Source organism: Bubalus kerabau, chromosome 21 (assembly GCF_029407905.1).
Source record: "Bubalus kerabau isolate K-KA32 ecotype Philippines breed swamp buffalo chromosome 21, PCC_UOA_SB_1v2, whole genome shotgun sequence".
Lineage (NCBI taxonomy): Eukaryota > Metazoa > Chordata > Mammalia > Artiodactyla > Bovidae > Bubalus > Bubalus kerabau.
Window position 1 is genome coordinate 45,287,370 of NC_073644.1, and position 26,456 is coordinate 45,313,825.

At 52.4% G+C, this 26,456-nt stretch overlaps 1 protein-coding gene across 1 annotated transcript in view; it reads left to right on the forward strand.

Annotated features, from left to right (window-relative positions):
* Positions 1-571: 571 nt before the first annotated feature.
* The window catches only part of APCDD1 (APC down-regulated 1), a 33,339-nt gene continuing 7,454 nt past the window's right edge, over positions 572-26,456 (forward strand). Inside the window, exons 1-3 of the mRNA XM_055559205.1 lie at positions 572-900; positions 14,937-15,120; positions 18,109-18,640. Of these exons, the coding sequence (XP_055415180.1) occupies positions 843-900; positions 14,937-15,120; positions 18,109-18,640 (774 nt within the window). The 5' untranslated portion in view covers positions 572-842. The remainder of the gene's footprint in view (positions 901-14,936; positions 15,121-18,108; positions 18,641-26,456) is intronic.

Below are 26,456 nucleotides of genomic sequence, written 5' to 3' on the forward strand. Positions count from 1 at the left end.
CAGGGACGGGGAGGAACATGTGTTCCCCCTTTCGGGAGGGGGTCCTGGGCCTAGACCTGTGAAACCCTCGCAGGAGAACCTGTCCTAGAGTGGGAGTCGAGGAGGAGGGAAGTGGGGCGGGCCTGGGGGAAGAGAGGGGATGAGGTTTGAGAGGAGGGGCGCGGCAGGGCCGCGGGATAAGAGGAGGGAGACGATGGGGGGAGAGCCGGAGGGACAGGGGAGAGGAAGGGAGCGAAGGGGCGGCGATGGGGCAGAGCAAGGCCGGCGGACCCCAGCGCCCTTCTATTCCCCCAAGGGGTCGGGAGGCTCCCCGGCCCTCCTAGGCCCTACCCTATCGCCCCGCCCCACTCAGCCCCGCCCCCGGCAATCACCCCGCCCCGTCCAGGCCCCGCCCCGTTCTCGCCCCGCCCTCCAGGCCCCGCCCATCCAGCCCCTTCCAATCGCCCCGCCCCCGCTCCGCCCCTCCCCTGGCCCTTTTCAGGCCCGCCCCGGCTCCGCCCCGTTCCCGCCCCGCCCCCTCCAGGCCCCGCCTTGCCTCTTCCCGCGGCGGCGCCCTGGAAATATGAAGAGGCACAGCAGCAGCGGCCAGTGCAGCTCGGAGCGGCGGCGGCGGCCGGGCGGGCGCGGGGCGGCCGGGCGCTCAGGGCCAGGCGCGGGGCGGGAGGCCGGGAGCGGAGGGGCCAGGCCGGGCATGGGGCGCGCGGCGGCCGCCTGAAGCGTGCCTGGCCCTGTCCCCGCGCCGCCGGGCCGCGCCGCCCGGACTGCGGGCGGGTCCCGGGGAGCTGGGTCCCCGGACGGCTGGCGGTGCGGCGCGCGCGGCCGGTCCCGGAGGAGGCCCGGAGATGTCCTGTGTGCGCCGCCTCCTGCTCACATCCCTGTTCCCGGCCCTCTTGCTTCACGGTGAGTCCGGGGGTGGGGGTGGGGGGGGACGGCAGCCGAGAGTGTCCCCGCGGGGACTCCCTAGAACCGAGGTGACCCCGCGGCAAGGCACAGCCCCATTCTGGGCGCCCTGGAAGAGGCTCGCGTTCCCGGGCGTCGGCCGCGCTCTCTCTGGAAGGGCGCGCGCTCAGACTTTCCGTCCAGGTCCCACGACACTTGTGTCCACTTCGCAGGGCTTCGGACTACAGGCCGTCAAGGACCCGCAGGCTGTGCGCCCTTCACAGAGTGTCAGAGCGCAGGGGGCTCGCGCTGAGCTCCAGGCTTTGGGGGGAACCGTGCAGAGGACTGTGATCATTTCAGGGCGAAAGCAGCGCGGGTGTTCTTGCGCGCCCCTCGGAGAACGAGTGTCTCAGGGGGCTGGGCAGGGGTCTGTCCCAGGTGGACCGGTAGGTTCTCTGGAGGCACTTTCAGGGAGTGGGGTCCTCGCAGCAGCAGAGGGGCAGTAATTAAAACTAGTCCTCTCAGTTCTCCAGGACCTGAGCTTGCTTCCCTCCTGCTCTCGTGGGTTTTGTTTCTGCTTCGTGTGTCACATGTTCTCAGCGGTCCCAGTAAACCCCCAGCTAGAGAGCAGCAGGCTTTACAAGTACTCCAGAAATTGCACTAAAGAAAGTAAGACAGCATTGCTCCGGGATGGGAAGGCAGACTTGTGGGGCTGGGTGGTGGCAAGCACGTGTGATGATCCAGATGTCCTGGGTCAGCTTTCCCTACAGGTGAATGCCTGGCCCTTTAGTAGAGTGTCCACCAAGAGCAGAGCTCTCCTGTCTCCACACCCACCATGACCTCTGCACGTCAGATCAGCAGGTCAGCGCCCTCGCAGCCTCTAGGTTTCTGATGCAGCTTCAGAAGGTGGTCAGGCAGTGACCCTTCAGACCATCTAGGAGAGGGAGGGGCAGCACCCTGGGATCCCTGAGCGACTGTTTTCTCTGTCATCCTGCTCAGGCGGGCGGCGTGGGCAGCACAGTTCCAAGGGCCCTGTGAACCAGTTGGGCTGGGCCAGACCTGCTGGACGGCCAAGGTGTACGTACCCAGAACCCCAGTGATCCCAGACTTTAAAAGTCAGGTTGGAAGACTCGCAGTTCGAGGGCCAGAGAAAGAGAGAAGGTGTAATTACAGGGTTGCGCTCCTCGGCCCATCTGCTTGGAATTACAGAGCAGTCTTCATCTTTGGCTGAAACATGAAACAAATCAGAGCCCACGGGCAGATCAAACGGCAGCTGCCACCCACACCAGAAACGAGAGGCAGAGAGAGAGGATGAAGGGGAGAGTGTCCCCTAAAAAACCTCTCATCGTAGTTGAAAGAAAATGGGCATATGGGTGAATGCCTTTAAAGTGAAAAAAGTATTTGAAATTGGCATGAACAGAATTTTTTTTTTTTTTTGCACAAGGCCATTTGCCTTTTGGACTACAAAAGCCATCCTCAGAGACGCAGCCTAGGCCAACCCGTCCTGAATTTTTCCTCCTTGTTTCGAGGGATGGAAGTTGAAACCACACTTCCTGCACCACAGTGCAAGCTGCGATAGTACCAAGGGGTAAGGGGAGCCCAAGTGCAGCCTCAGTGTGGCTCGAATCTAGCCCCAGATCTCTGGACTCCAGCTGAAGTCAGCCTGAACTCTGTGGGGTCGGGGTTTACCCAGACCCACAGTGTGCTGGGAGGGAGTCAGGAAAGGGGCATAAGCCAGTGGGGCCAGCCGCTGTGCACGTGTGCACATGTGTGCATGTGTGTGCAGGCATACATATGATGAAAGGATGTAAGATAAAAAAACAAGGTTTGCCAAGTTTAAGGGGATGACGAGGATAATCCTACAAAAAGTCATCCCATTTCAAAGTGAACCTCCTGTGGCAAAATTATGCACACTGATGTTGCCCACAGACCAGCTGCGCTCGTGGGGGCTCCAGCACAGAAGAGAAAGTGAGGGAGTAGTACTTCTGGGTATAAATCTCTGTGATCTGAGAGAGGCTTGCTTGGTACGATGCCTTAGGGTAGTGTAGAGCACCAGGAAAGAACTGAGTATTCTTCCTTTCCCCCTTTTCTGACCTGTTTTTACTTACTTGAAGTACTTTTAACAAAATATGAGCATTAGTCCATCTAACCCAAGGGAGTGGCTTCAGAGTGTGTCCTACTCTGTAGTTAGGGGTCTTGCAAGTATTTAAAGATTCTGTAGTAACAGATGGAGCTTGATCATTTATCTTAAGAGAAGTCATCAGTCTGAAGAAAATTGCCTGCACTCTTTTAGAATGGCTTAATGATATGTCTACTGGTATTGGAAAAGATCCTGATGCTAGGAAATATTGAAGGCAAGAGAAGAAGGGGGTGGCAGAGGATGAGAAGATTAGATAGCATCACTGACTCAATGGATACGAGTTTGAGCAAACTCTGGGAGATAGTGGAAGACAGGGAAGCCTAGTGTGCTGCAGTCCATGGGGTCACAAAGAGCCGGACATGACTGAGTGACCGAATAGCAAAAACAACCTTAGGATGCCATTTGTTTATTTATTAATATGGTAGCAATTAGTAGATTAAAACATATTTTCTATGGTGATGCATGTACTTGGGGCCAACTTTAATTAATTTAGTTCCTGACATCATTTATAGATTATTTGTTCCACCAAGTCTCATTAATAAGATTACAGAGTGCACAAGACCTTCAGGAAGATTCCAGGTGAAGACGCTGGAGAAACTATTGTGTTTGGCATCTGATCTTTGTTCAGTTTGGGGGTTACTTTTATTTCAACTCAGGCAAGTCATAAATCACCCCTAGATCCTATTGGTGAGTAAATTAGGGTCTGGCAAGACAGGAGCCTTTTGTTTATTTTAGCTTTTTTTTTTTTAAACTGTAAATGTGGTGAGAGACCCAAATTCAAAATGTGATGATGTGAAAGCATGCATGTCAGTTTTACTCTCCCCTCCTTCACCTCCTGAGAACAATTGCATTTCTTAGTCCAAATAAAGCTGGTTGAATGTCATGAGGGTCTGCAGCTGAGGGATGTCCCTTGTTGCTGTTTTCTTTGCTTCGATAAAAAGTCACAAAAGTCATCCGGCTCCAGAACACAGATTAACAACGAGGCGTTTCAGAATAAGTGGTGCTGTCACGTGCCCAGAGTGCTGATTCTCTCTGCTGATGGAAACAAAATGTTTGGGAGGAAGTTTTGGAGCCGATGTTGGGGAGATGGTCTTCTCCTCAACACCGTTTACTTTGTAGCATTCATTGACTTTTCTGAAATGGGAAGACACTTTTGAGCTATTCTGTTTCACTCCAGTGTAGTCTCTTAAAGTTGAAAAAAAAAACCCAACCAAAACTGTGTGGATTACCAAAAGATTGTTTAACCAACAGAATGCAAGGAAACATTGCAATAGGGTAAAATAGAATCTTTGAAATATGATTTTTACTGAAGGCAGTTCTTGTGACCAAAAATACATTGCCTTTCCTATACCTTTTCCCCCTTAGTCATAAAATATAATCTTGAAAAGAAATAGGACTCAGCTGCTCATAGCAGGGAGCAAGGGTCGTAGGCAGATTGTAAATATTCTTTTGTGGAAGAAACCGACCGGCCTCAAGCATGTGGCTGAGCTGACTCATTGTAGCTGTGTTCCTTCTTTTTCTCCCTAAGTGAGTAAAGAGCTCAACATCAGTGGGAGACAGGGCTGTGCAAATGCACATCGTTAAGGCACAGACTGATGACAGCCTGATAAAACATTTGGGACTAGAAATGTGAAAAGGTATGTTGGTGATTGTGAGCATCTGCTGGAAGCTTACGTGGCGTGAGTGTCTTTAGGAGCCCCTGTGTGGGGTGGAAGTGATCCTGGGGAAAAGCTCAGGAGAGTCTGTCACCATCCCAGGAGGAGCGCCTGCTGTGTCCTGACATTGTGTGTCCTGACATTGACGTTTAGTTCTTCTCACTTTGGGAATAAAATTATTTTGGAAAGTCGTGTAATCAGAGGAACCTAGGTCAGAGAAAGGATGTGAAGTCACCCTGCAGTGACTGAGGGTCTCCTGTTCTCGAAGGGTTTTCTAGCCTCCTTCCTTCAGCCATTCCGTCACCAGATCTGTCTACCAGGGCCTCCTGGTGCCTGTGTCCTTGCTGGCTGGGGACAAGGCTGGGAGGAGGGGCAGTCCCTTCCTGAAGATTCCTGAGAACACCTGGGGAAGGGGAGAGCTTATGGAGAGCCCAGAGCCGGGAGGTTGGCGCGCTGCCCTGACTGCAGTGTTTCTCCCTTCTGGGAGTCCCACACTCCATACACTCACACACCGTGCACATAGACACACCATACACACACACACACACCCCCCATAACATATACACTCACACCATAACACACACACATGCCACGTACACACACCATACACATGTACGTACACACACCATACATACACCACATATACACATGCCACACACACACACACCATACACATACACACACACATATCACATATACATACTATAACATATATACACACACCACATACACTGTCACACACCATGCATATAGACACACACACCATGAACACACCATGCACATGTACATAGCATGTATACACACAGCATACACCACACACACACACCATACATACACCATGTACACACACACCACACACACATATACCATACACATCTACACACGTGCCACAGACACGTTCAAACACATACCATGCATACACCACATGTGCACCATGCACATATACACACACTATACACAAACACATACATACCACACACACACCATACACATAGGTACCACACACATACCATGTATGCACCACATACATACATACTGTGAAGACCCCAGGTGCATACACACAGTGCCCAAACACCACACACACACATCATGCACACACACACCACACATGCACACACACACCACACATGCACACACACACCACACATGCACACACAACACACCTCGTGCACACAACATACGCACAGACACACACCATATACATAGTCACACACACCTCACACACACACATGACTCTGGCGAGCAGTCTTGGTGGCAGCCGTCAGCTCCAGGCCCAGCGGGCAGGACTGCCGTCTGTGGTTCAACCCCAGCGTCTGGCCCGGACACCGAGGCCTTAGAAGAAAACGACTTAGAGAATTACCTCGTTTTCATCTGAAGTTAAATGAAAGCAGGAATTTGAAATCTTGACTTTATTGTGTTTCTCATAAAGGGAAAATGCTTTCAGATAAGAAAGTTTAAAGACTGGCAAAAGCAACTCTCTCAGCTTTGATCTCCAGAGACATGGAAATAAAAACAAGAGCATGGTGAGTGTAGGTGCCCGTCTGGAGTGAACTCCAGCTTTTGTTCCAAAACATGGCAGCCGTGTGGGCGGTGGAGCAGCCTGCCGACCTCACGGCCCACTCACCGTCTCGAGGGCCCCCTTCATGGGCTAGGCGATGTCTTGGTGGAATGATCACTTGCATGTCCCCTGTTGTCCCATCGTCTCTCCATGGATTTGTCTGCATCACAATGCTCCACCCAGAGAGGCATCCTCGCTCTTGTGCAAGAGGGATGCAGGTCACGTTGCATCCAGGATACAAGGTGCATGGTGAGGGGGGACGGGTCTTTCAGAAACCTGCCACCCTCCAAAACCACCATTGTGCATGTCTTGATGTTATACTTACTTGGCTGTTTTGATATAATTTTTTTAAGCATTAAAGCACCTTTGCAGTGACTACCCAGCTCAGAGTTGAGTTCAGTTCCAGGTGTCCAAGTGTGCCTGGAAGTGTTTCCTTCCCAACTGATTTCTCACTTTATAGTGTGGATGGTGGTTTGGAGTGTTGGATCCTCAGTCTAGATGGGCAGGTCAGAAGCTGCAGGGTATATCGAGGGGACTCAGATTTTTTAAATGTTACTGAGAACTTGGGGATGTGGCCACACACCATATCTCTCCCCCAAGTTTCCCTTCATGTGTCAGTGACGGGGCCGGCCTCATATAATACAACCTTGCACCCAGTAGGCCTGCAGCCACCTGCTGAGGGGAAGGTTGGCTCTGAGTCACTACTCTGTCCGCCCCCTACACCTGCCCTTCACCTTCTGTCTGATCCTGTCCGTGGCCTGGCTCACTCTTCAAGAACAGCATGGGTTCAGGGATCAGTGTGGGTGATAGAGAAATACTGCATTTGTCCTTGTTGAAGCCAGTGTTCAGGGGTGCTTACTGTGAGCAGAGCCTGGCGACCTGGAGGCTGTAAACAGTCACCTGGCCCCATGGGCCTTGAACTTAGGGCACAAATCCCTGGGTAAATGGTTAATCCTGTGTCTCCTCTCGTTTGGGGAAATCTGGTCTTTTATTTGCTATCTCTGGGAGTTTTCACTGTCTGAACAGTAGACTCTCAATCATGGTAGAAGTAAAGGTCATTCTGGAGTCATTTAGGACTTCTGTTGTGAGTGATTTTGCCCGTGGGAATGAGTTGCTCTTGCACACACACATGCAGGAACACACATGCACGCACACATCCAGGCATGTGAATACACCCTCCAGAGCCCTAGGAACTCATGTAGTTCTCTGCAAGAGGTCATCTATGAAGTTGTCCCCTGAGCCTTGAGGAATTAGTTTGTTTTCAGCAAGAGAACAGTGTCCTTCCAGGGTCCTGTACTTGGAAGAAGCTGCCCCTTTGTCATAACCATTTGATCTGGGCCCAGGCCTGAGACCTCAGATGTCAGAGACTGTTCTGTAGTGAAGTCACACTGATAGCCGCTTCATCAGAGCACCACTGACTGGGCCGGCTGGGTGTGGCTGTATCAGGGCCTGGCTCTTCCTAACACCCTTGACCTTGAAGACTGGTTTTCCTCTGCTCCTTTCTGTTCATGTGCCTGATATTTGAGAAACGAGATAATATGTGAGTCAAGTGAATCTTCAAGTATTTTGCAGATGGTAGTTATCATTCCCATTCCTCTAATTTTTAACTTGTACTGGGGCACAAAGGCACCTGTTCGATGACTGGCCAGAGTCACCTTGAAGCCTAGAAACAGCCCCTTTCTACCTGTGCTGGTGCTGTTTAACCTTTGAGATGCTCTTTTCCTTGTAGTCATTTGCAACAAAACTTAACGAATGAGACCCGATGAGTGAGTCTTCTCAACTGACCAATACATCTAGACTCCTTAGTTCACCAAAACCTTGATGTTATTTGTGTGTGTATCATACATGTGTGTTTCCTCACTCATGTGAGAAACACAGAGAGGGGGACCCTCTCATGGCCTAAATAGGACTGTCACCTGCTCACCCATGACTGCTGCATCCAGAGCACCGCCCACAGGCACTGCTATTCCTAACGGTGACCTCACCGTGCACCGCCTTAAGAACCTGAAAGACCGTCATGTCAACTGCACTCAGTGTTCAATGGCAGAATTGTCAGCAACCAAATATGGCGACGGGGCTTCCCAGGTGGTGCTAGTGGTAAAGAACCCACCTGCCAGTACAGGAGACTTAAGAGACTCAGGTTCAAATTGGGTTGGGAAGATCCCGTAGAGGAGGGAGTGGCAACCCACTCCCAGCATTCTTGTCTGGGAAGTCCCATGGACAGAGGAGCCTGGCGAGCTACAGTCCATAAGGTCCCAAATAGTTGGACACGGCTGAAGCGACTTAGCACAGGACAACACACAGCACAGCAGATATGGTGATTAGCCAATGCACTTCTGATTATACCGATAATCTAATCAAATGGAGGGTTTTAAAGTTATTATGCATGATAAGACATTTACTATTATAAGTAATAAGTACACTCAGGTAGTAACTGTTATCACAGACGCCGCCTTGGAGTTGGATGTCGATTTAAGCTGTTGAAGACGGGTGAAAGTGGACCCTTAAGTATTTTGCAAGAGTTTGTTTCCAGACTTAGTGCTGGTTAGTAATACTCTTGGTTTCCTCTGTCTTTCCCTCCCTCCTTTCCTTTTTAAATACCTTCTTGGTGAGACCTCTCCCTACCACATGCCAGAGATGGTCCATGCCTCTCTAGAACCACAGAGAAGATTTACTGCTTGTTGAAAGCAAGTCCCTTCGCTCATCTTTCTCACATATTCAGGCAAAAATGATACACTGAGCCATGACAGAAGCTTCATAATTGATCCTCCTGCTGCTCATCCCTCCAAAAAAGGGAAAAGCAGTCTTTCCCAAATGGAATCCTTATCCTGTGTTAGTTTGCTTAAAAGCTTTGGGTTCCTCTTCCCTGGTCCAGCCCACTCCATGCTCAAGATGACATACACAGGGCTCCGTCCTTGGCCACACCAGGGTCTCTCTTCCATGAGGCCTCTCCATCCTTCCTCCTTGTGTTGGGCGTGGGCTGCAAACTGCCTGGACCACGTCCACTGTCTTCAGGACACAGCAGCCCCTCCAGGAACCCCCCCAAGGCTGAACTCAGAGCCTACTCCCCCTCACGAGCCCCTCCATAAGCCCTGGGGTCTGGTTTCTTCCTCAACTGTAGGATGTGCCTACAGAGTGAATGCCTGGCCCTCCAGAGCCTTTCTGATGGTGTGAATGAATGAGTTGCTAATTTCAGTCCCAGATTTGGAGCTGACACAGTCCTGGCAATGTGAGAAAATGGGACCCTGGGTTGGCCAGAAGTCTAAGACTGGTCTTGGAGGGTACCCGATGGCTGATCCTGGGAAGGGAGTCCTGGGGTGTAAGGAGTTGCGGGGAGTGGGGTCCACATGGCCTCCCCTACAGCTGAACTAGGTGCCTCATGTGGCCTTTTCACTCCCAGCCGTTGATTGAATATTAGTCGGAGCCTGGCTCAGATGCTAAAGAATCCACCTGCAATGCAGGAGACCTGGGTTTGATCCCTGCGTTGGGAAGATCCCCTGGAGAAGGAAATGGCTACTCACTTATGTATTCTTTTTTTTTTTAATTGAAGGATAATTGCTTTACAGAATTTTGTTGTTTTCTGTCAAACTGCAACATGAATCAGCCATAGGTATACATATATCTCCTCCCTCTTGAACCTCCCTCCCATCTCCTGCCCCATCCCGCCCCTCTAGGTTGATACAGAGCCCCTGTTTGAGTTTCCTGAGACATTCAGCAAATTCCCATTGGCCATCTATTTTACAAGTGGTAATGTAAGTTTCCATGTTACTCTCCTCATACATCTCACCTTCTCCACCCCTCTCCCCATAAGTCAGTTCTCTATGTCTGTTTCTTCATTGTGACACTCCAGTATTCTTGCCTGGAGAATCCCATCGACAGAGGAGCCCAATGGGCTACAGTCCATGGAGTCGCAGAGTTGGACACAACCGACTAACACTTTTCACTTTCACATGGGGCAGGTGTCCACGACTCACACCAGGCAAGCTGGGTGAGTGTTGGCAACCCCATCCAGAGCTGACCCTTAGAGACAGCTTCTCCTGCCTACTCCCACTTGACCCCTTCAGTTTTGCTTCCTAAGAACCATCAAGTTGATGGGTACTTCGAAGGAAAAAGATAAAAAGAGAATAAATTCCAGTCCCATTTCCCACCCTAGAGATTCATCCCCACCTGGTGGGTAGCCCTGTATCCCAGGGAGGGGTTGTCTATTGAGTCCTCAGTCCTGCTGGCCTCCTGGGCAACACCTCGCCTGGGCCCTGATGTGGCTCGTTGTCCAACAGGAGCAGCAGCAAGATGGAGACTGGTCTCTAGAAGCCCTTTGCCTGCTCTCTGCTGCTACTGCTGCTAAGTTGCTCCAGTCGTGTCTGACTCTGCCTGCTCTCTAATGATGTGCAGTTGGTAGTTTGGGGATTTTCTTTCTTCCTTCCCTTGTTATAAAGCTGCCTGTGGGCACCCTCCTTGGGTGGCGCCCGCCTCCCGCACAACCACACAGGTCCTGAGTACCATGCCCTCTTCCCCCACCCCGAACCTACCTCCTCTCCAGACCTGGCCACCATCCACACTGGTCCTCAGACATCCAGCCCAGTGAGACCTTGAGAGTCTCCATGTTGGAAAAACTCAGCTTCATTCTTCTTTGTGCTTCCAGCTCCTGCGCTGCACAGAGGGGCAGCACATGGGCACTTGTTACGGTGAGTAGCGCTTGTCACCGGCCTCGGGCCCCCATGCTCCTGTCCATCTGGGTCACCAGTGAGTCAGCTGCTGGGAGCCCAGACCTCTGGGCACTCTGTCCATGCAGAGCTCAGAGTGCACCAGGCTCAGGGGGACTCTCTCCATTATGGTAGCCGTCTTGTTAGGAAGGGCTTTCTCAGGGCCTCCAAGAGCCTGATCATCATTTGAAATAAAAGCATGTGTGCATGCCAAGTCATTTCAGCCTTGTCCAACTCTTGGCAACTCCACGGACTGTAGCCCACCAGCATCCTTGGTATTCTCCAGGCAAGAATACTGGAGTGGGTTACCATGCCCTCCTTCAAGGGATCTTCATGACCCAGGGATCAAACCCACGTTTCCTGAGGCCCCTGAATTGCAGGTGGATTCTTTACCACTGAGCCACTGGGGAAGCCCTAAAATAATAGCTGCTGCTGCTAAGTCGCTTCAGTCGTGTCTGACTCTGTGCGACCCCAGAGACGGCAGCCCAGCAGGCTCCCCTGTCCCTGGGATTCTCCAGGCAAGAACACTGGAGTGGGTTGCCATTTCCTTCTCCAATGCATGAAAGTGAAAGTGAAGTCGCTCAGTCATGTCTGACTCCTAGCGACCCCATGGACTGCAGCCCACCAGGCTCCTCCGTCCATGGGATTTTCCAGGCAAGAGTACTGGAGTGGGGTGCCATTGCCTTCTCCAAAATAATAGCAGCTAACCTCTAATAAGAACCGTGAACCATGTGCTAAAGGAAACGCTCTTGGCGAGTCCTGAGACTGAGTCCAGGACCCCGCAGTGCTGCCACCTCCTCCTTACAGGTGCGCGCACGGGAGCTTGTGGGGCCGAGTGATGGGTTTGTGGTCATGGTGCCGTTGTGTGTTTCATCGGTTGTAGGACTGATGTCTTTTCATAAATAAGGTCTTTACAGTGGGTGTGCATCTTCCAGCCGTGAGCCTGTGGGTGGCAGTCATGCTGGGAACATGGGTCTTCACCTGCGTGAGCCTGGACCCAGCTGCCCGTACTGTCCTCACCTCACTTCCTCTCTGTGCGCTCTTGTTACTCTCCATCTGTGGCATAGTTGCCAATAGCTTGGTCCTGAAAATAGAGTGAAAGTTTGAGCCAGGTGTTAGAATTCACTTGTAAATTCTACTCTCAGTGCTGAAAACAAAAGTGAAAGTAAGTGAAAGTGAAGTCGCTCAGTTGATCCAACTCTTTGCGACCCCATGGACTGTAGCCCACCAGGCTTCTCCATCCATGGAATTTTCCAGGCATGAGTACTGGAGTGGGTTGCCATTTCCTTCTCCAGGGGATCTTCCTGACCCAGGGATTGAACCCGGGTCTCCCACATTGCAGGCAGACGCTTTACCATCTGAGCCACCAGGGAAATCCACTCTCAGTGCCAAGAACAAAACCAGGGTGGAAATCAGGCAGCCCAGTAAGAGAGCTGGGGGTGTCCCGTGACATCAGTGGGTCAAGTGTTTATCTCAGAGTGAGGGTGGGAAGTAGCTGCCCTTACATGTTTCCTCACTGAGAAACAGTTATGTGGAAGGGAAGATGCCCACGAAAAGACGAGGCTGTGTTTGAGCTTTGTTGTCGAGATCCTTGTAGAGCAGAGCCATTACTGTCCCGAGTGAAGCTTTGCAGCTGAAGGCCGGATCTCTCTGCAGAGATGAAGCAGTCAGAGGCCGTACTCTGAGGGTGTCTGGGCACTGCTGCTAAGGCCTGTGTCACTGTTTAAATGCAAGTGCTTTTTGTCACTGGTAATAAAATAATGATGCATCTTAACAATCACTGAAGTTTTGGGTTTGATGAAATCTATTAAGTGGCTGATCCGGTTTCAAACCCAAGTAGCCCAGCTCTGGCATTTCTCCCATATCCACTCCCTTCTAGCTTTCCTTAGCTTTACGGGGACACATTTGCAGAGTGTAAAGGGGTTTATATAAATCAGTTTTAGAACAGAGCTTGGCTTGGTTGATCTGAGAGCATGGCATCTTGACTGAATGCTGAGTGTCACATTTAAAAGAGAATCTTCCCCAGTTCCCAGTGTCTCGTGACTTGAAGACTTGAATTAAAGTCTATTTTTTTTAGCCACATAACAATTGCTCACACAATTGACTACTCAACAGATGGCAAGTTATACTGTATTATTTCTTCGTTTCATTCCCACCGGGAGACTCAGGAAGTGCTTCCTATTGTCAGGATGATCACGGCTCTTGGGGCTGGTGGAGGCACCCCCCTCCAGCCTCAAGTTCAGAACCAACTGAGAGAGGTCCACACAGGTGCCAGACAAATGGGGACTGAAACCCTGGAATTGGGATAGATACCCCACCAGAAGATAGTGAGGGTGGACGTCCATGTAGGATTGCTAACAGGTTGCCCCTGACTTTTCCAGACTTTCCTGCTCAGAGCCACAGCCTACCTACTGAAGGGGCCTCACTGTGGGGCTGGCAGAGGGGCTAATCAAAGTGCATGTGTTTTGAAAACAGGCTGGCTTTGCAAAGAGAAATAGCCAGGTTAGCAGGCTTGTGTCCTGCCTGTTTCCTTCTCCTCTCTGGGGAGGGTCGGGAATGGAGTACCCAGGACCATCACTACAGCAGAAGGGCCTTCACTGGGATGGAGTTCAAGGCCACAGGAAAGGGCTCCTTACTTAACAGCCCTAAGCGTTGGTGTCTGCACCACCTGATGCAGATTTCTGAGTCTTAGTGTCACCGCATTACCAGGTGGCTCTACTGGTAAAGAGCCCCCTGCCGATGCAGGAGACGTAAGAGACATGGGGTCGATCCCTGGGTTGGGGAGATCCCCTGGAGGAGGGCATGGCAACCCACTCCCGTATTTTTGCCTGGAGAATCCCATGGACAGAGGAGCCTGGTGGGCTACAGTCCATGGAGTCACAAAGAGTTGTACATAACTGAGCACATACACATACACACACTCTAAGTTGGGTGTGATTTACATGGTTTGGCCGAACAGATTTGGTGGTGACATAGCATTTAACAGTTATTATGAAACGATTACCACAATCAGTCTTGTTAACACCCATCTTTTATTGTTGTATGTTTGTCTAATGGTGGTTTTTTTGGTTTTGTTTTGTTTTTTGCTAACACAGTGCTGAATACCTAGTGGGTCCACGATAAAGACCCATCAGATCATGAGTTACTTCAGGAGTGACTCTCAGAAGGAACAGCAGGCTTTCAGAAAGACAGCTCCGTCTGTTTTCATTGCCTTTTCCTGAACACACGGTGGTATGCACATTTTGACCAACCTGGTCCACATGTACTAAAGAGACGTTTGTCCTAGGTCCCCTCTACCCTGGAAAACATTTACAAGTGTTCAGTCTTCTTAAACCCTGTAACATATGTTTGTTTGTCACCAACTTTGAGTGGCAGCTTTGGAAGATCACTGGGGGAAATCACCCCTGCCCCCTTGGAAGGTGAGTGGCGGCCTGGCATCACCTTTAGAGGGTATCCACTTGGAGACCCATGAGCCCAAGATGCATGAGGTAGCACGAGCAGAAGGGAGCCCTTATGGCAGGGTGTCTCCTGAGCTCCATGGGCCTCTCCCACCATCTCCTTTCACCCTTTTGCTGAGGCCACTGCTGTGTGTGGCCTGTCCACCTCCCGGACCTCCCTTCCTGCCATCCTTCCAGCCCTGTCTCCAGCCTCGGTGGCCCTGAGGCACGGGCTTCTCTCCCCTGCAGCCCTGCACAGCTGCTTCCAGAGGCGTGGCCTTGTTGGCTGGTTCAGGAAACTGGGTTTGGGCTCCGGCTTTGCTAGGGACTCATCAAGTGACATCATGGAAGTCACGTTCATTGTCTCCCCAGATCCCATATTCTCAGCTGGGCAAGGATCTCCTGATACCCTTTCCCACTGAGGCGTGTGAATTCCAGGAGAGCAGGAACAGCCACAGACACGGCGTTTCCCACCTGGGGGACGTCCCTGCCTCGGGGAAGTTGCTCTGCCAGTCTCACGTCTCTAGGGCTCCACTGACACCTGCTTCCACGTTTCTGTTTCAGGGCTGGGAGAGGGCTCTGCTCTCCTTCGTCCGGACAGCAGGACCCATCCCAGGTCCTTGGAGAAAAGTGCCTGGCGGGCCTTCAAGGAATCCCAGTGTCATCACATGCTCAAACACCTCCACAATGGAGCCAGGATTACCGTGCAGATGCCACCTGCCATCGAGGGCCACTGGGTGTCCACCGGGTAAGCGGCCGGGCGCAAGGGCCCGGCAAGTGCACTTCTTAGGGTTTCTCAGGTACACAGAGACTTTCTAGAACCCACAGTGATCCTGGGGTTGTCTGAGTTCTCACTCAGAGCCAAGCGACTCTTGGAAGCCTGGGTTGATGAAGAAACAGAGCTCGGTCCTGCAGAAATCTTAGCCTGGGCAGTGGGGATACGGTGCCACTGTGAAGCCACCTGGGAGTGAAAGCGTCCTTGTTTACTGAACCTGAGGACCACTCGTGTATGAAAAGAAACCATTAGCAAGTGAAATTAGCAAGGAGTCTGTGTTTCACCAACCCTGAAACATGACGTGCAAGCTTCTGATGGTCTAAATAGTCTAGCGGTATTCTGGTAAGTTGATATCCAGCTTCAGAGTCTGAGAGTACGTTAAAAAGGACCCACACTGCCTGGACCAGCCAGGGCACAGCTCTTGGCTTCTTTTCCAGGCTGTGGAGCTGAGATTTATCCTGGTTTGAGCTCTGGTTTATCTTCCATTAGAGCTTTTAAAAATAGCCCAGAGGCAGACCTGTAGTCTTCACCCTGCCCATTAAATTGTTGCAAATTCACATGGCTAACTAGGCTAAGGAATAGTGAAATCTGACGCCTTCTGTGTAGACCCTGCCCAGGTGCCTCGGAGGGTTCACAGGCATCTGGAGAAGAGAGGAAAAAGTGAATAAGACAAGGAAGACCCAGAAGGTTTTTTTTCCCCTAAAAATGGGGTTTCTCAGAATAACCTCCTCATCAGTATTGGCACAGACAATCTTAACCCAGTGTACTTTTAAATAATTTATCATTTTGTTCAACAAATATTTCTGAAGTGCACAAACGTTTACTGCGCCTGAGCACAGTTCTAGATTTTGTGTGTGTAGCAGAGAGTCAAACAGACACATCTTCAGGAATTTCACAAATAAACACACGAAGTGTTATAAGGAGGGAAAAAAAACAACAGGTGCTCCAGGAGAGTATCAGGGCCCCTATTTTAGGACAGGCTGGGGTGGGAAGGGCTACCAAGATGAGGACACTTGAGCTGAGATGTCCTTGGCCATGCAAGACTGGGAAGAGCTCTTGCTGGGGGGCAAGCAGAGGCTGGACTGAAGAAGCACCATGGTAGCCCTTGTGCCTGGGGCGGGGGTGGGACAGCCCCCAGCAGGCCAAGGAGGAGGCTAAACCAGCTCCCAGGGCCCCTGCAGGCCAAGTCTCTGTGAGTTTGGCTTTTAATGTAAGAGAACTGGGATGCCATTGAAGAGATTTCAGCAAGGGCCCTGCTAACAGCCTGATGCAATGTGACTGAAGGATGCTCTGGCTCAAAGGGATGGTCGAAAGAGTGACAGGATAGTAGGGTTCTTGGCCTCCTTAATCAATAGAAATCAATCAGAGGCCAGACAAGAAATTCAGGCCAGGCTTTACTGGGGCCCCTGCTGCTGCAGAGGGGAGCAAAAAGAAGTAATAGGTTGCCTTGCTTGCCCAGGTGGCTCAGTGGTAAAGCATCCACCGGCCAATGCAGGACACTCGGGTTCGATCCCTGGGTTGGGAAGATCCCCTGGAGGAGGAAATGGCAACCCATCCCAGTACTCTTGCCTGGGACATCCCATGGACAGAGGAGCCTGGCAGGCTACACCCCATGGAGTCACAAGAGTCAGACACGACTTAGCGACTAAACAAGGATAACAACAACCCCCCAAGGGAAGGGCGAGCTTGTTCCTTACATGGGATGAGGGTAGGGGGTATGTTGTTCAGGGTTCGGCAGGTGGGATGGCTTAGGTGGTCTGCCCACCCCTTAAGTGGTGTTGAGTGCAGGGGGTACACACAGTCCCCTGGTTTTGCTCCCGGCTCTTCAGAAGGCAGTGGGATTTTTGGTCTTTCTGTATCTTGTTGTCCATAATTTGCCCAACTGCACATGCACACAGTTATTTTTAGTCTCGTAGTTTCTGTGTGTCCATTGCTGGAGGAGAGGTGTGTCCAGCTTCAGGCACTGCAGCCAAGGGTCCTAGGTCCCAGCCTGTCTCAACCTGGGGACGACCAATTAAAAGGCTGGAGACTAGTTCCAGCTGGAGATGGCTGAGGGCTGGGTGAGGGGAGTCAGTTGGGGGGCTGATGGAGAAGCCAGTGGATGTGAACTCAAAACTGGATCAGCAGATTCTCAAGTTACATGAGGTGTGAGAAGTCAGTGGTGCTCTTGTCTAAACCATGGCAGCAGACATGAATGCCTCTTACATGGAAGGACTCCTCTCTCCCTGGGGGATGGGGGGAATATGGGTTTCCTCTCCCTCTGTCACAGAGGCAGATGCTCAGAGGACCACTGGGTGCCATATGTCCACTCAGCATCTGCTGGTAGATGAAGGTCTCTCCCCAGCGAATGGCACCCACTTCCAGTAATGCTCAGTTTTGTCTGACTCTTTGTGACCCATGGACTGTAGCCCCCGGTCCATGGGATTTCCCAGGCAAGAATACTGGAGTGGGTTGCTGTTTCCTCCTCCTCTTCCTGACCCATGGATCAATCCCATATCTCCTGCGTCTCCTGCATTGCAGGTGTTCTTTCCCACTGAGCCATCAGGGAAGCCCTAATGCCCATCCACCAGTTTGTAAGCTAACAGTAATTTTGAGAACCACTGGCCTTTGGGATGTCAGCTTCACAGCTTGATTTAGCCACACACGGCTTAAACCAGATTTACCATACCTACTAGGTTTATATATAAATAATAGACACAAGCAGGTTAAAGGCCAAGACTGGTGAGAGGAACGTCCCAATGTCACCAAGACTAGGATCTGGGATGAGTGGACGGATTCTCTGGCCAGCCCACTGACCGCAGCTGTGAGGTATGGGGCCGGACCCCTGTGATGACCTCCCCAGCTTAATGTGCTCACAGGATCCTTCCATGTTTCCGGAGCTGTGAGGTGAGGGTTGGGCCCCTGTGATGCCCCCCTCTTGCGGCTCCGGGCTCACTGGGTGTCTGCCCTGGTTTCCCGCAGCTGTGAGGTGCGGTCGGGCCCCGAGTTCATCACCAGGTCCTACCGATTCTACCACAACAACACGTTCAAGGCCTACCAGTTCTACTATGGCGGCAACCGCTGCACCAGCCCCACCTACACGTTGGTGGTCCGCGGCAAGATCCGCCTGCGCCAGGCCTCCTGGATCATCCGCGGCGGCACTGAGGCCGACTACCAGCTGCACCGCGTGCAGGTCGTGTGCCACTCAGAAGCGGTGGCCGAGCGGCTGGGGCAGCTGGTCAACCACACGTGCCCCGGCTTCGTGCCTGCCGGGGGTGCCTGGGTGCAGGACGTGCCCTACGACCTGTGGCAGGAGGAGGGCGGGCGCGAGTGCACCCGGGCCGTGAACTTCGCCATGCACGAGCTGCAGCTGGTGCGCGTGGAGAAGCAGCACCTGCCACACAGCCTGGACCGCCTGGTGGAGGAGCTCTTCCTCGGGGATGTGCACACCGACACCGCCCAGAGGATGTTCTATCGGCCGTCCAGTTATCAGCCGCCGCTGCAGAACGCCAAGGTAAGGCGCCGGGCTGGATGTGGGGGGCGGAGCTAGGGGTCTCCGCAACACCGACGGGCTGGGCGGGTCCAGTTATCAGCTGCTGCTGCAGAAGGCCAAGGTACCCCGCTGGCCCTGGATGTGGGGGGTTGGGAGTGGGGGGCTGCATCATGGGGGAACTGGGGGTTCCAGCTACCAGCCGCCCCAGAAGAACACCAAGGAACCCTGATGCCCCACTGTGCCCCAGATGTTGGGGGTGGCTCTGTCACAAAGGGACCACTAGGGGTGATGGGACCAGAGGGCCGCAGGCCGGGGGACACGGACCTGGGTCAGGGCACCTGGGGGCTCACCTCCAGCTCTGTGTTGGGGCCTGGTTTTCCCATCTGAGGAGGGTGATGGGCCTGGGTTGGTGGCTCAGAAGGGCCTTGGTGGCCATCCTTGAAAATTTCTAAGTCTTCTTTCTGTCCTGACCCTCTGGGAGCTTCTTCTATGAGTCCGAGAGGAAAGCTTGCAGGAAATGGAGAGGGGTTATGATCTTAGCACCTGGGAAGACAGAGGGGCAGCCAGGTGAGGATCCCCTGGCCCTGGAGGTGGGCATGGGGGTGGGGGCTGTGGACCCTTAGAGCCTCCTGCTCTGTCTCCACAACAACCCTGTGAGGCCTCCATGACCACCCTTTTAGCAGAAGAGCTAGCAGCTGAGGTGTGAGGGGTGGTCTCCTGCCCAGGGTCACTGGTTAGTGACTTTCAGAGTCAGAGCTTGAACCCAGATCTTTCCCAAGACTCCACCCTCTCCCGGTTGGACTGAATGAGACCTAAGTCACTGTGACGCTGGGGAGGATGTGATGGGGACAATGAAAATCTTGAATGCTAACCCCCTAATTACACTTGGATTCACCAGGCACTTCCTTCCCGCAGGCTTGGAGTCTGTGTCTGCAGTAACAGGATGGTTTCCGCCACAGAATCTGGGGAGGCAGGCAGGGGGCCTGGGATGTTGGGGGGAGGGCCAGAGAACCCCTTCCCCGTCCGCCCCCCACATCAGACCAGCTTTTCTGGAATCCTCTTTAGAACAGCAGCTCTCCAATCCAGGGCTTGTCTGACTTTTGGTTGGTAGTTTATTTGTTGGATTTTTATTTTTCTGTCTTTTTAAATTTATTTTTAACTGGGGGAGAATTGGGCTTCCCTGGTGGCTCAGCTGGTAAAGAATCCACCTGCAATGCAGGAGACCTGGGTTCGATCCCTGGATTGGGAAGATCCCCTGGAGAAGGAATGGCTACCCACTCCAGTATTCTGGCCTGGAGAATTCCATGGACTGTATAGTCCATGGGGTCTCCAAGAGTCGGACACGACTGAGTAACTTTCATTTTCTTGCTTTACAATGTTGTCTTGGTTTCTCATCCGGTTTGTTCTCTACCCTCTGAGGGCACTTATGGCTGGTGAGGGTACCGCACGGTATTGCCCCCCAGAGCGCAGTTGTTTTCTTTCTGTGACTGCGAGCTTGTTCCATGAAAGTTGGGAAAGTCACCTTTGTGAGGAATGTGGGACATCTGCTAGGAGGCCAGCCTGGAGACGCTGCTTCCTCTGGGTGCATGTCTTGGGGACATCCTCTCCTCGGGCTCCAAGCAGACCCAGATCAGGTCCGTGTGCTGTGCCCTGCAAGTTCCTGGGCTATCTGGAGCAAAGATGGGACAGGGTCATGGGGGAGAGGGTGGCCCACCTGCCCCTAGGACCCTAGGTGCCCTCACAGAAAGAGGGCAGGCATGGGCTCTGCCTGCTCCGCAGCTGATGGAGGGGCCCCAGGCCCGGCTTCTGGGAAGTGAAAGGACGTGGCAGGACCTCTGCGGGTGGCTGCCACATCCAGACACTGTGGCTCCTCTCCAGACTCCTGGTGTTGAGACACTGTGGGAAGGGGGTTTGCAGACGTGCACTTGGCGTTCTCTGAGCCCAGTCGAGCTGACATTCACATTGTCTCTGGGAATGAGTGTGTCACTGGCGAGGATGGCCTGCAGCTCGTCCGGAAACTCCGCGGGAGCCCGAGTCCCGACCCAGCCTGGCTGAGCCTATTAGAGGATTGCCTGGGAGCAGAGCCTTTATTCCTGCTTATGGTCCAGCGAGGATGCTAGTGAGCAGGATGGTCAGGGGCCAGGAAGGAGAGGGAGGCCAGACGGAGGCCCCCTTCCCGGGAGAGGCCGCAGATAGCCTGGACCTGACCTGGGGCTGTGTGTGCACATCATGGGGTCCAGGCCCTGCTTCGTCACCTGAGGATGCTCACATGGGCTCTTTGATCTCCTGCACTCTCCTTACACCTGGAAAAGCAGGGAATGCCTGCACCCAGCTCTCTCTTCCCACCTCTGTCTCTGCCGCTTCTCAATGCTCTGCGGCTCTTAAAACAAAGTTAAAGGGTAAATCCTTGCTCCTGAGCTGGTGGCTCCAGAGAGGCACCCCCATTCCTGTGCCCACTGGGCTGACTTCCCTCACCAAGCCCTGCCGTCTTTGGGAGAGCCAGGCTCACACCCCAGCTCCTGGAGCACACACATCTCGGAAGTGAGTCATGACATATCAGCATGGGTGGCAGCTATGAGGCTGATCTTCTTAGGATTTTCATTAAAAAGTCAAGGCCTTGATTTCTGACAACGTTGGACCTTGGAGATGGAGCCAGTCCCAGGGTCCAGGCCTCCCGGGGTCACCAGCTGCAGGCTTGACAGTGTTTTTCTGACCTCTGGAATTAAATCTTTTCTGTAAAAGAAGCAGAATTGATGGGGTTGACATGCAGAGCACTGTCAGGCATTGGGAGAGGCCGCCCACCCGGCCTGCAGCAAGGAGCCCTTGGGGCAGGTGGCTCCTGCAGGGAGGGTGTCCAAGGAGGGCTGCCCAGCGATGACGAGGCTGTAAGGTGGCTTCTCCTGTTTTCTCTTCCCTTCTCTGCGGGGAATGTTTCCCCAGATGCTTAGGTAAACTCTTTAAACCCCAGGCCACGATCCCTCTCCTTGTTAAAGAAACGCTAAGGGTGGAGAAAGCCTTGGACCATAGAACCTACCCAGGACGCACTGTTGAGTTTTGTTGTTTGTTTTGTTTCAAAGGAAGGTATTGAACAGTGTGAAGAGTGTGATATCATGTGTAAAACTAGCAACAGAAGAAGAAGGTAGGCTGACCAGGGACCTGGTGTTTCTGCAATGTCAGAACAAGGAGGAGGGGACAGTACGGCCAGGGACAGATGTTTGTCACTGGGAACGTTTCTGTACCTTTGTGCCGAGATCTTACGCTATCCAAACTTGTTACCACACTCAAAACAAATTCTAAAAAGGCAGGACTCCGAGGCTCGAAGGAGCGCGGTGGCCACAGATGAAGTGGTGGCGGGGCTGGGCGGACGCGGGCCTGTGTCCAGGGCCTGGGCTGTGCTCTCTGCGGAGGCCGGCCCAGCCCCGTGGCTTGGGGAGCTGAAAAGGCCCGTTCTTCTCCTGTTGTCCCTGGCGTGTGCGTCTGGGCCTGCCGCTAGCGAGTGGTCAGGAAGTGTTGCTATCCCTCCCCAGGCGGGCCGGGAGAGCAGGTCAATGGGCTCGGCCTCCGGGGCCTCTCCAGGGTCCTAGGTGCTGCCTGCCCACCGGCTCCCGCAGGCCCGCCCTCCCACCGCCTGGGAAAGGAGGGGCTGGGGGTGCTTCCGGACAGACCACAGGCCCAGCCGCCCCCCATCTGAACCCTTCACCTCCTCTAATCGCCAGTCCTTAGAGACCTGGCTGAAAATTAGCTTAAATGCTAAATTGAGTTTAAAACCACTCGTTTCAGCCCCTCTGGAAATGGGACACCGTGTAAAAATAGAAAATTTAAATCAGCTTGTTTTTCTTAGCTTTATACAACTTTGCTGTGAGGTTCAGAGCCCTCGGCAAATACGCGATGTTTGAAGAGACTCAGGTGAGCCTCCTGGGAGGATTCTTCCGGATGAAGTTGGCTACTTTTCATTAAAAAGAAAAACAGGACCCCCTAAAGTAACCCTGAAAGAAGAGGCTCGGCCTGAGTCGAGTTCAGCTTCAGGGCACGTTCCCCTCTGCCTGGATTCCTATGCCGCGGAGGGTTAGCCAGGCGCCTTCTTTCCTCGGCAGAATCAAAAGTGATTAGAGCAAAGATTGCCGGGGTCTCTGGAAACACCAGGGCCTCAGGATCAAGCTTGCGAGCAAACGGAATTGGGCTTTTTCCAAAACCCTAGGCCGGTGAGGCCACAGCATCGTAAATCAGAGAGGTGTCTGCAAACCAGACCACTCTCCCCAGCCACGTGCCTGAGGTATTTGGCCTGGAATGTGATGTCGGGGCTGCCTGGCAAGGAAGAAGCCCTGCAGCGTGTTTTGGGGCTGCCTAAACCCTGGGAGGAAGCAGGGGTTCCCATGTGCTTTCTGTCCTGCATTCTCTGCAGACCTCTGGGCTTAAACAGCCATTTGTCTGGAGGGAGCTTGTCTTTCCAAGGCTCTTCAGGGCATGTGAGAAATACAGGTTTACGGTGACATCTGTGACATCCCAGGGACCTTGGACCACGTGGCCATGGACAGCAGGTGTTCTGCCCAGCTCCGGGAGGCGGGTCTGTGGCAGGAAGGGTCTCTCCTTGGGCCTGTGGTTGGCGTGACTCTCGGTGGGGCGTGAGTGAGTGTCACAGGTGCACTGGTAGAAGGATCCAGAAGCTCACAGAGGAATCCAAGTCCCTGCTCTTTTCTGCCAGTGCAGGGAAAGGAGAGGGGTTTGCGGAGGTGATGGGAGTTGGAAGAGGTGGTTGAGGACGGGGGATTCAAGGAGTCAAGACTGAGACAGTGTCAGAAGCCGGCTTACCTTCAGGATGCTGCTGTAAAGAACCATGACCCTGCCCCTGGGGCTGGGTGCTGCCCAGCAGTGATGGGATCAGCTGATGGGCTCTGGACTCCGGAGGGCTTGCTCAGGTGGACACCCTGGGGCCAAGAAATGTGTTATCACACAACGGCCACTCCTCATGGCTGCTGGCCTCCGCTGTGTCTGTAGAAACGTGTTTTCTTTTTTTTTCTTGATTCCTGAGTGCAAGATTGCTTTATTCAGGGAGTCAGCAGACCAGGAAGTTGTTGTTGTCAGGGACCATGCACGCGGTAAGCATTTCATCCCTTAAAAGGGCAGGAGGCTGGGAGGATGGCATGAGCTCCTGGGTGCAGGAAGTCAACTGTTGGGAAGTCCAGGGGGCGTCCTGGCGTTCGGGGTGTTGGCCAAGCTATGGGGAGAGGACGGGGCAGAGGTCAGACGTGGGGTCCACTGCCTTCATGGCAAACTTGACTGTGAAGATGAGTCGCCTTCAGCTCTTTAAATGCTCTAGACACAACCAAGTAAACGTTAATTCAGAGTTCCTTCTGAAACCTCCCCTACAGTCATCTGTATTGAAGAGCCAGCCGTCTTCTCAAGGATCTTTCTATCTGGCTTTTGTGTCTGGGCGCAGTGTGTCTGCAGCGGCAAGCCGGAGGCAGGATTCTCTCTTGTGTGATTTATAGGGAAGGTCTTTGGGAGCTCACAGCTCAGACTCTAAACCTCCTAGGAAACCGTTTCTAGGAAATGCAGTGTTGTTCCCCAGGGGACACACCCAATGCTCCATCCTACCTCCAGGATGCAGTGTTCCCTCAACTCTGCTCCGGAAGCATCCGGCAGCCACACACAGGACTGAGGAGCGGCCAAGCCTCTCTTGCCCTCTCCCATTGTCCTTCCAGCTGGGCCCCTCCGTGGTGCCTGCATCACAGCTACGGGGTTGCCGGGCAGCATCTTTGTGCGGCTGAGTCCTCTTCCCTCAGCACCCGTTTCAGCTCCTGGCTGGCAGTAACCAGGATTAGCGGGGTCTGAGCACTGCTCTGGCCTGGCCAGACAGACTGCCAGCCTCCAGGGGTGGGGAGTGGGGCCTAAGGCTTTAGTTACAGACACCCAACCCATTTCTTGCTGCAGGTCACTCCTCATGTTGAAATGCTCTTCCCCCTTAGTCATCGTAAAAGCCTGCTATTTAAGTAAAGCATCTGGGGGACTTCCCTGATAGTCCAATGGTTAAGAATCCACCTTGCAATGCAGGGGACACATGTTTGATCCCTGGTTGGGAAACTAAGATCGTACACGCCACAGAGCAGCTAAGCCTGCCTGCCGCAACTAGAGAGTCCTGTGCTGCAAGGAAGGATCCCAAGTACCGTGACTAAGACCCAACCCAGCCAAATAAATAAACATTTTTTAAAAAAGAAAAACATCTTGGAAAAGAGAAATTTCACACCTGGGGCAGTATCTCAGCCTTAATTTCTGCTTCCCCACGGTTGTTCCTATAGGTCTTTTGAGTTTTATTCAAGCCAAGTGAAAGTGAAAGTTGCTCAGTCATGTCCAACTCTTTGCAATCCCATGGACTTCCCACCCGGCTTCTCTTGTCCATGAAATTCTCCAGGCAAGAATACTGGAGTAGGTTGCCACTCCCTTCCTTGAACCTGGGTCTCCTGCATTGCAGGCAGATTCTTTACCATCTGAGCCACTGGGGAAGTCCAATATTCAAGCCAAGGATAGTGGTAATTAACAGCACAAATCAGAACTTTTAAAAAAATCCTGTCCACAAGACAGAAAGTTGTTCCCTTTATCCAACCATGACTGAAACTGTCCCCTTGTTGACAGTGTCCATCGAGAGGCCAGAAATCCCACACTCACTTGTGACATTTGGTTTCTTAATACCAACTGAAAGAGTTGTTTAAAATAGTGACTAGTCAACTCAACAACAATAACAATAAAAGAAACCCAATTAAAAAATGAGTAAAGGGAGTTCCCTGGTAGTCCAGTGGTTAGGATTTTAGGCTTCCACTGTCAGGGCACAGGTTCAGTCCCTGGTTGGGGAGCTGAGATTTCACAAGCCATGTGGCACAGCCACAGAAGATGTACAAATTAGTCCATAAGCACATGAAAGATGCTCAGCATTTCTAATCCTTAGGGAAATGCAGATTGGAACTGCAGTGGGTTATCACCTTCACACCTATTAGGATGGCTGTTACCAAGAAAGGAGAAAGTAGCAATTGGTAAGGATATAGAGAAAGGGGACCTTTGTGAGACTGTACGGTGTGCAGCTGCTGTGGAAAACAGTATGTCAAGTCCTCAAAACGTTAAACACAGAGTTGTTGTTGTTGTTCAGTCGCTCAGTCGTGTCCGACTCTGCGACCCCATGACTGTAGCCCACCAGACTCCTCTGTCCATGGGATTCTCCAGGCAAGGATACTGGGGTGAGTTTCAATGTCCTCCTCCAGAGGATCTTCCTGACCCAGGGATCAAACCTGTGCCTCCTGCAGTGGCAGGCAGATTCCTTACCACTGAGCCACCAGGGAAGCCCAAAGACAGAATTACAATCCAGCAATTCCATGTATTGACCCTAAAGAACTGAGGTATATTGGACAGCCATGTTCACAGAAGAATCGTTCACTGTAGGGAACAAGTAAAAGCAGAGCAGGTGTCCACCGGCGGATGATGGCTAAACCACATGTGCACGCACACAGTGGAGTACCACTCAGCCTTAGGAAGGAGATTCTGACACAGGCTGACATGTGAACGAACCTTGAGGACGTTGTGTTAAATAAGCCAGTTACAAGAAGGACTGTATGATCCCACATATATGAGGGACCTCAAGTTGTCATATTCTTAGAGACAGACAGTAGGATGCTGGTTGTCAGGGGCTCGAATGAGGGGGGACAGAGTTTCAGTTTGGGAAGATGAAGAAGTTCTGGAGATGGCTGGTGGTGATGATTGGACCACTATGTGAATGCACTTTAATGGAAAGTTTTAATGTAGATTTTACCATTGCAGGGGCTTCCCAGGTGGCACTAGTGGTAAAGAACCT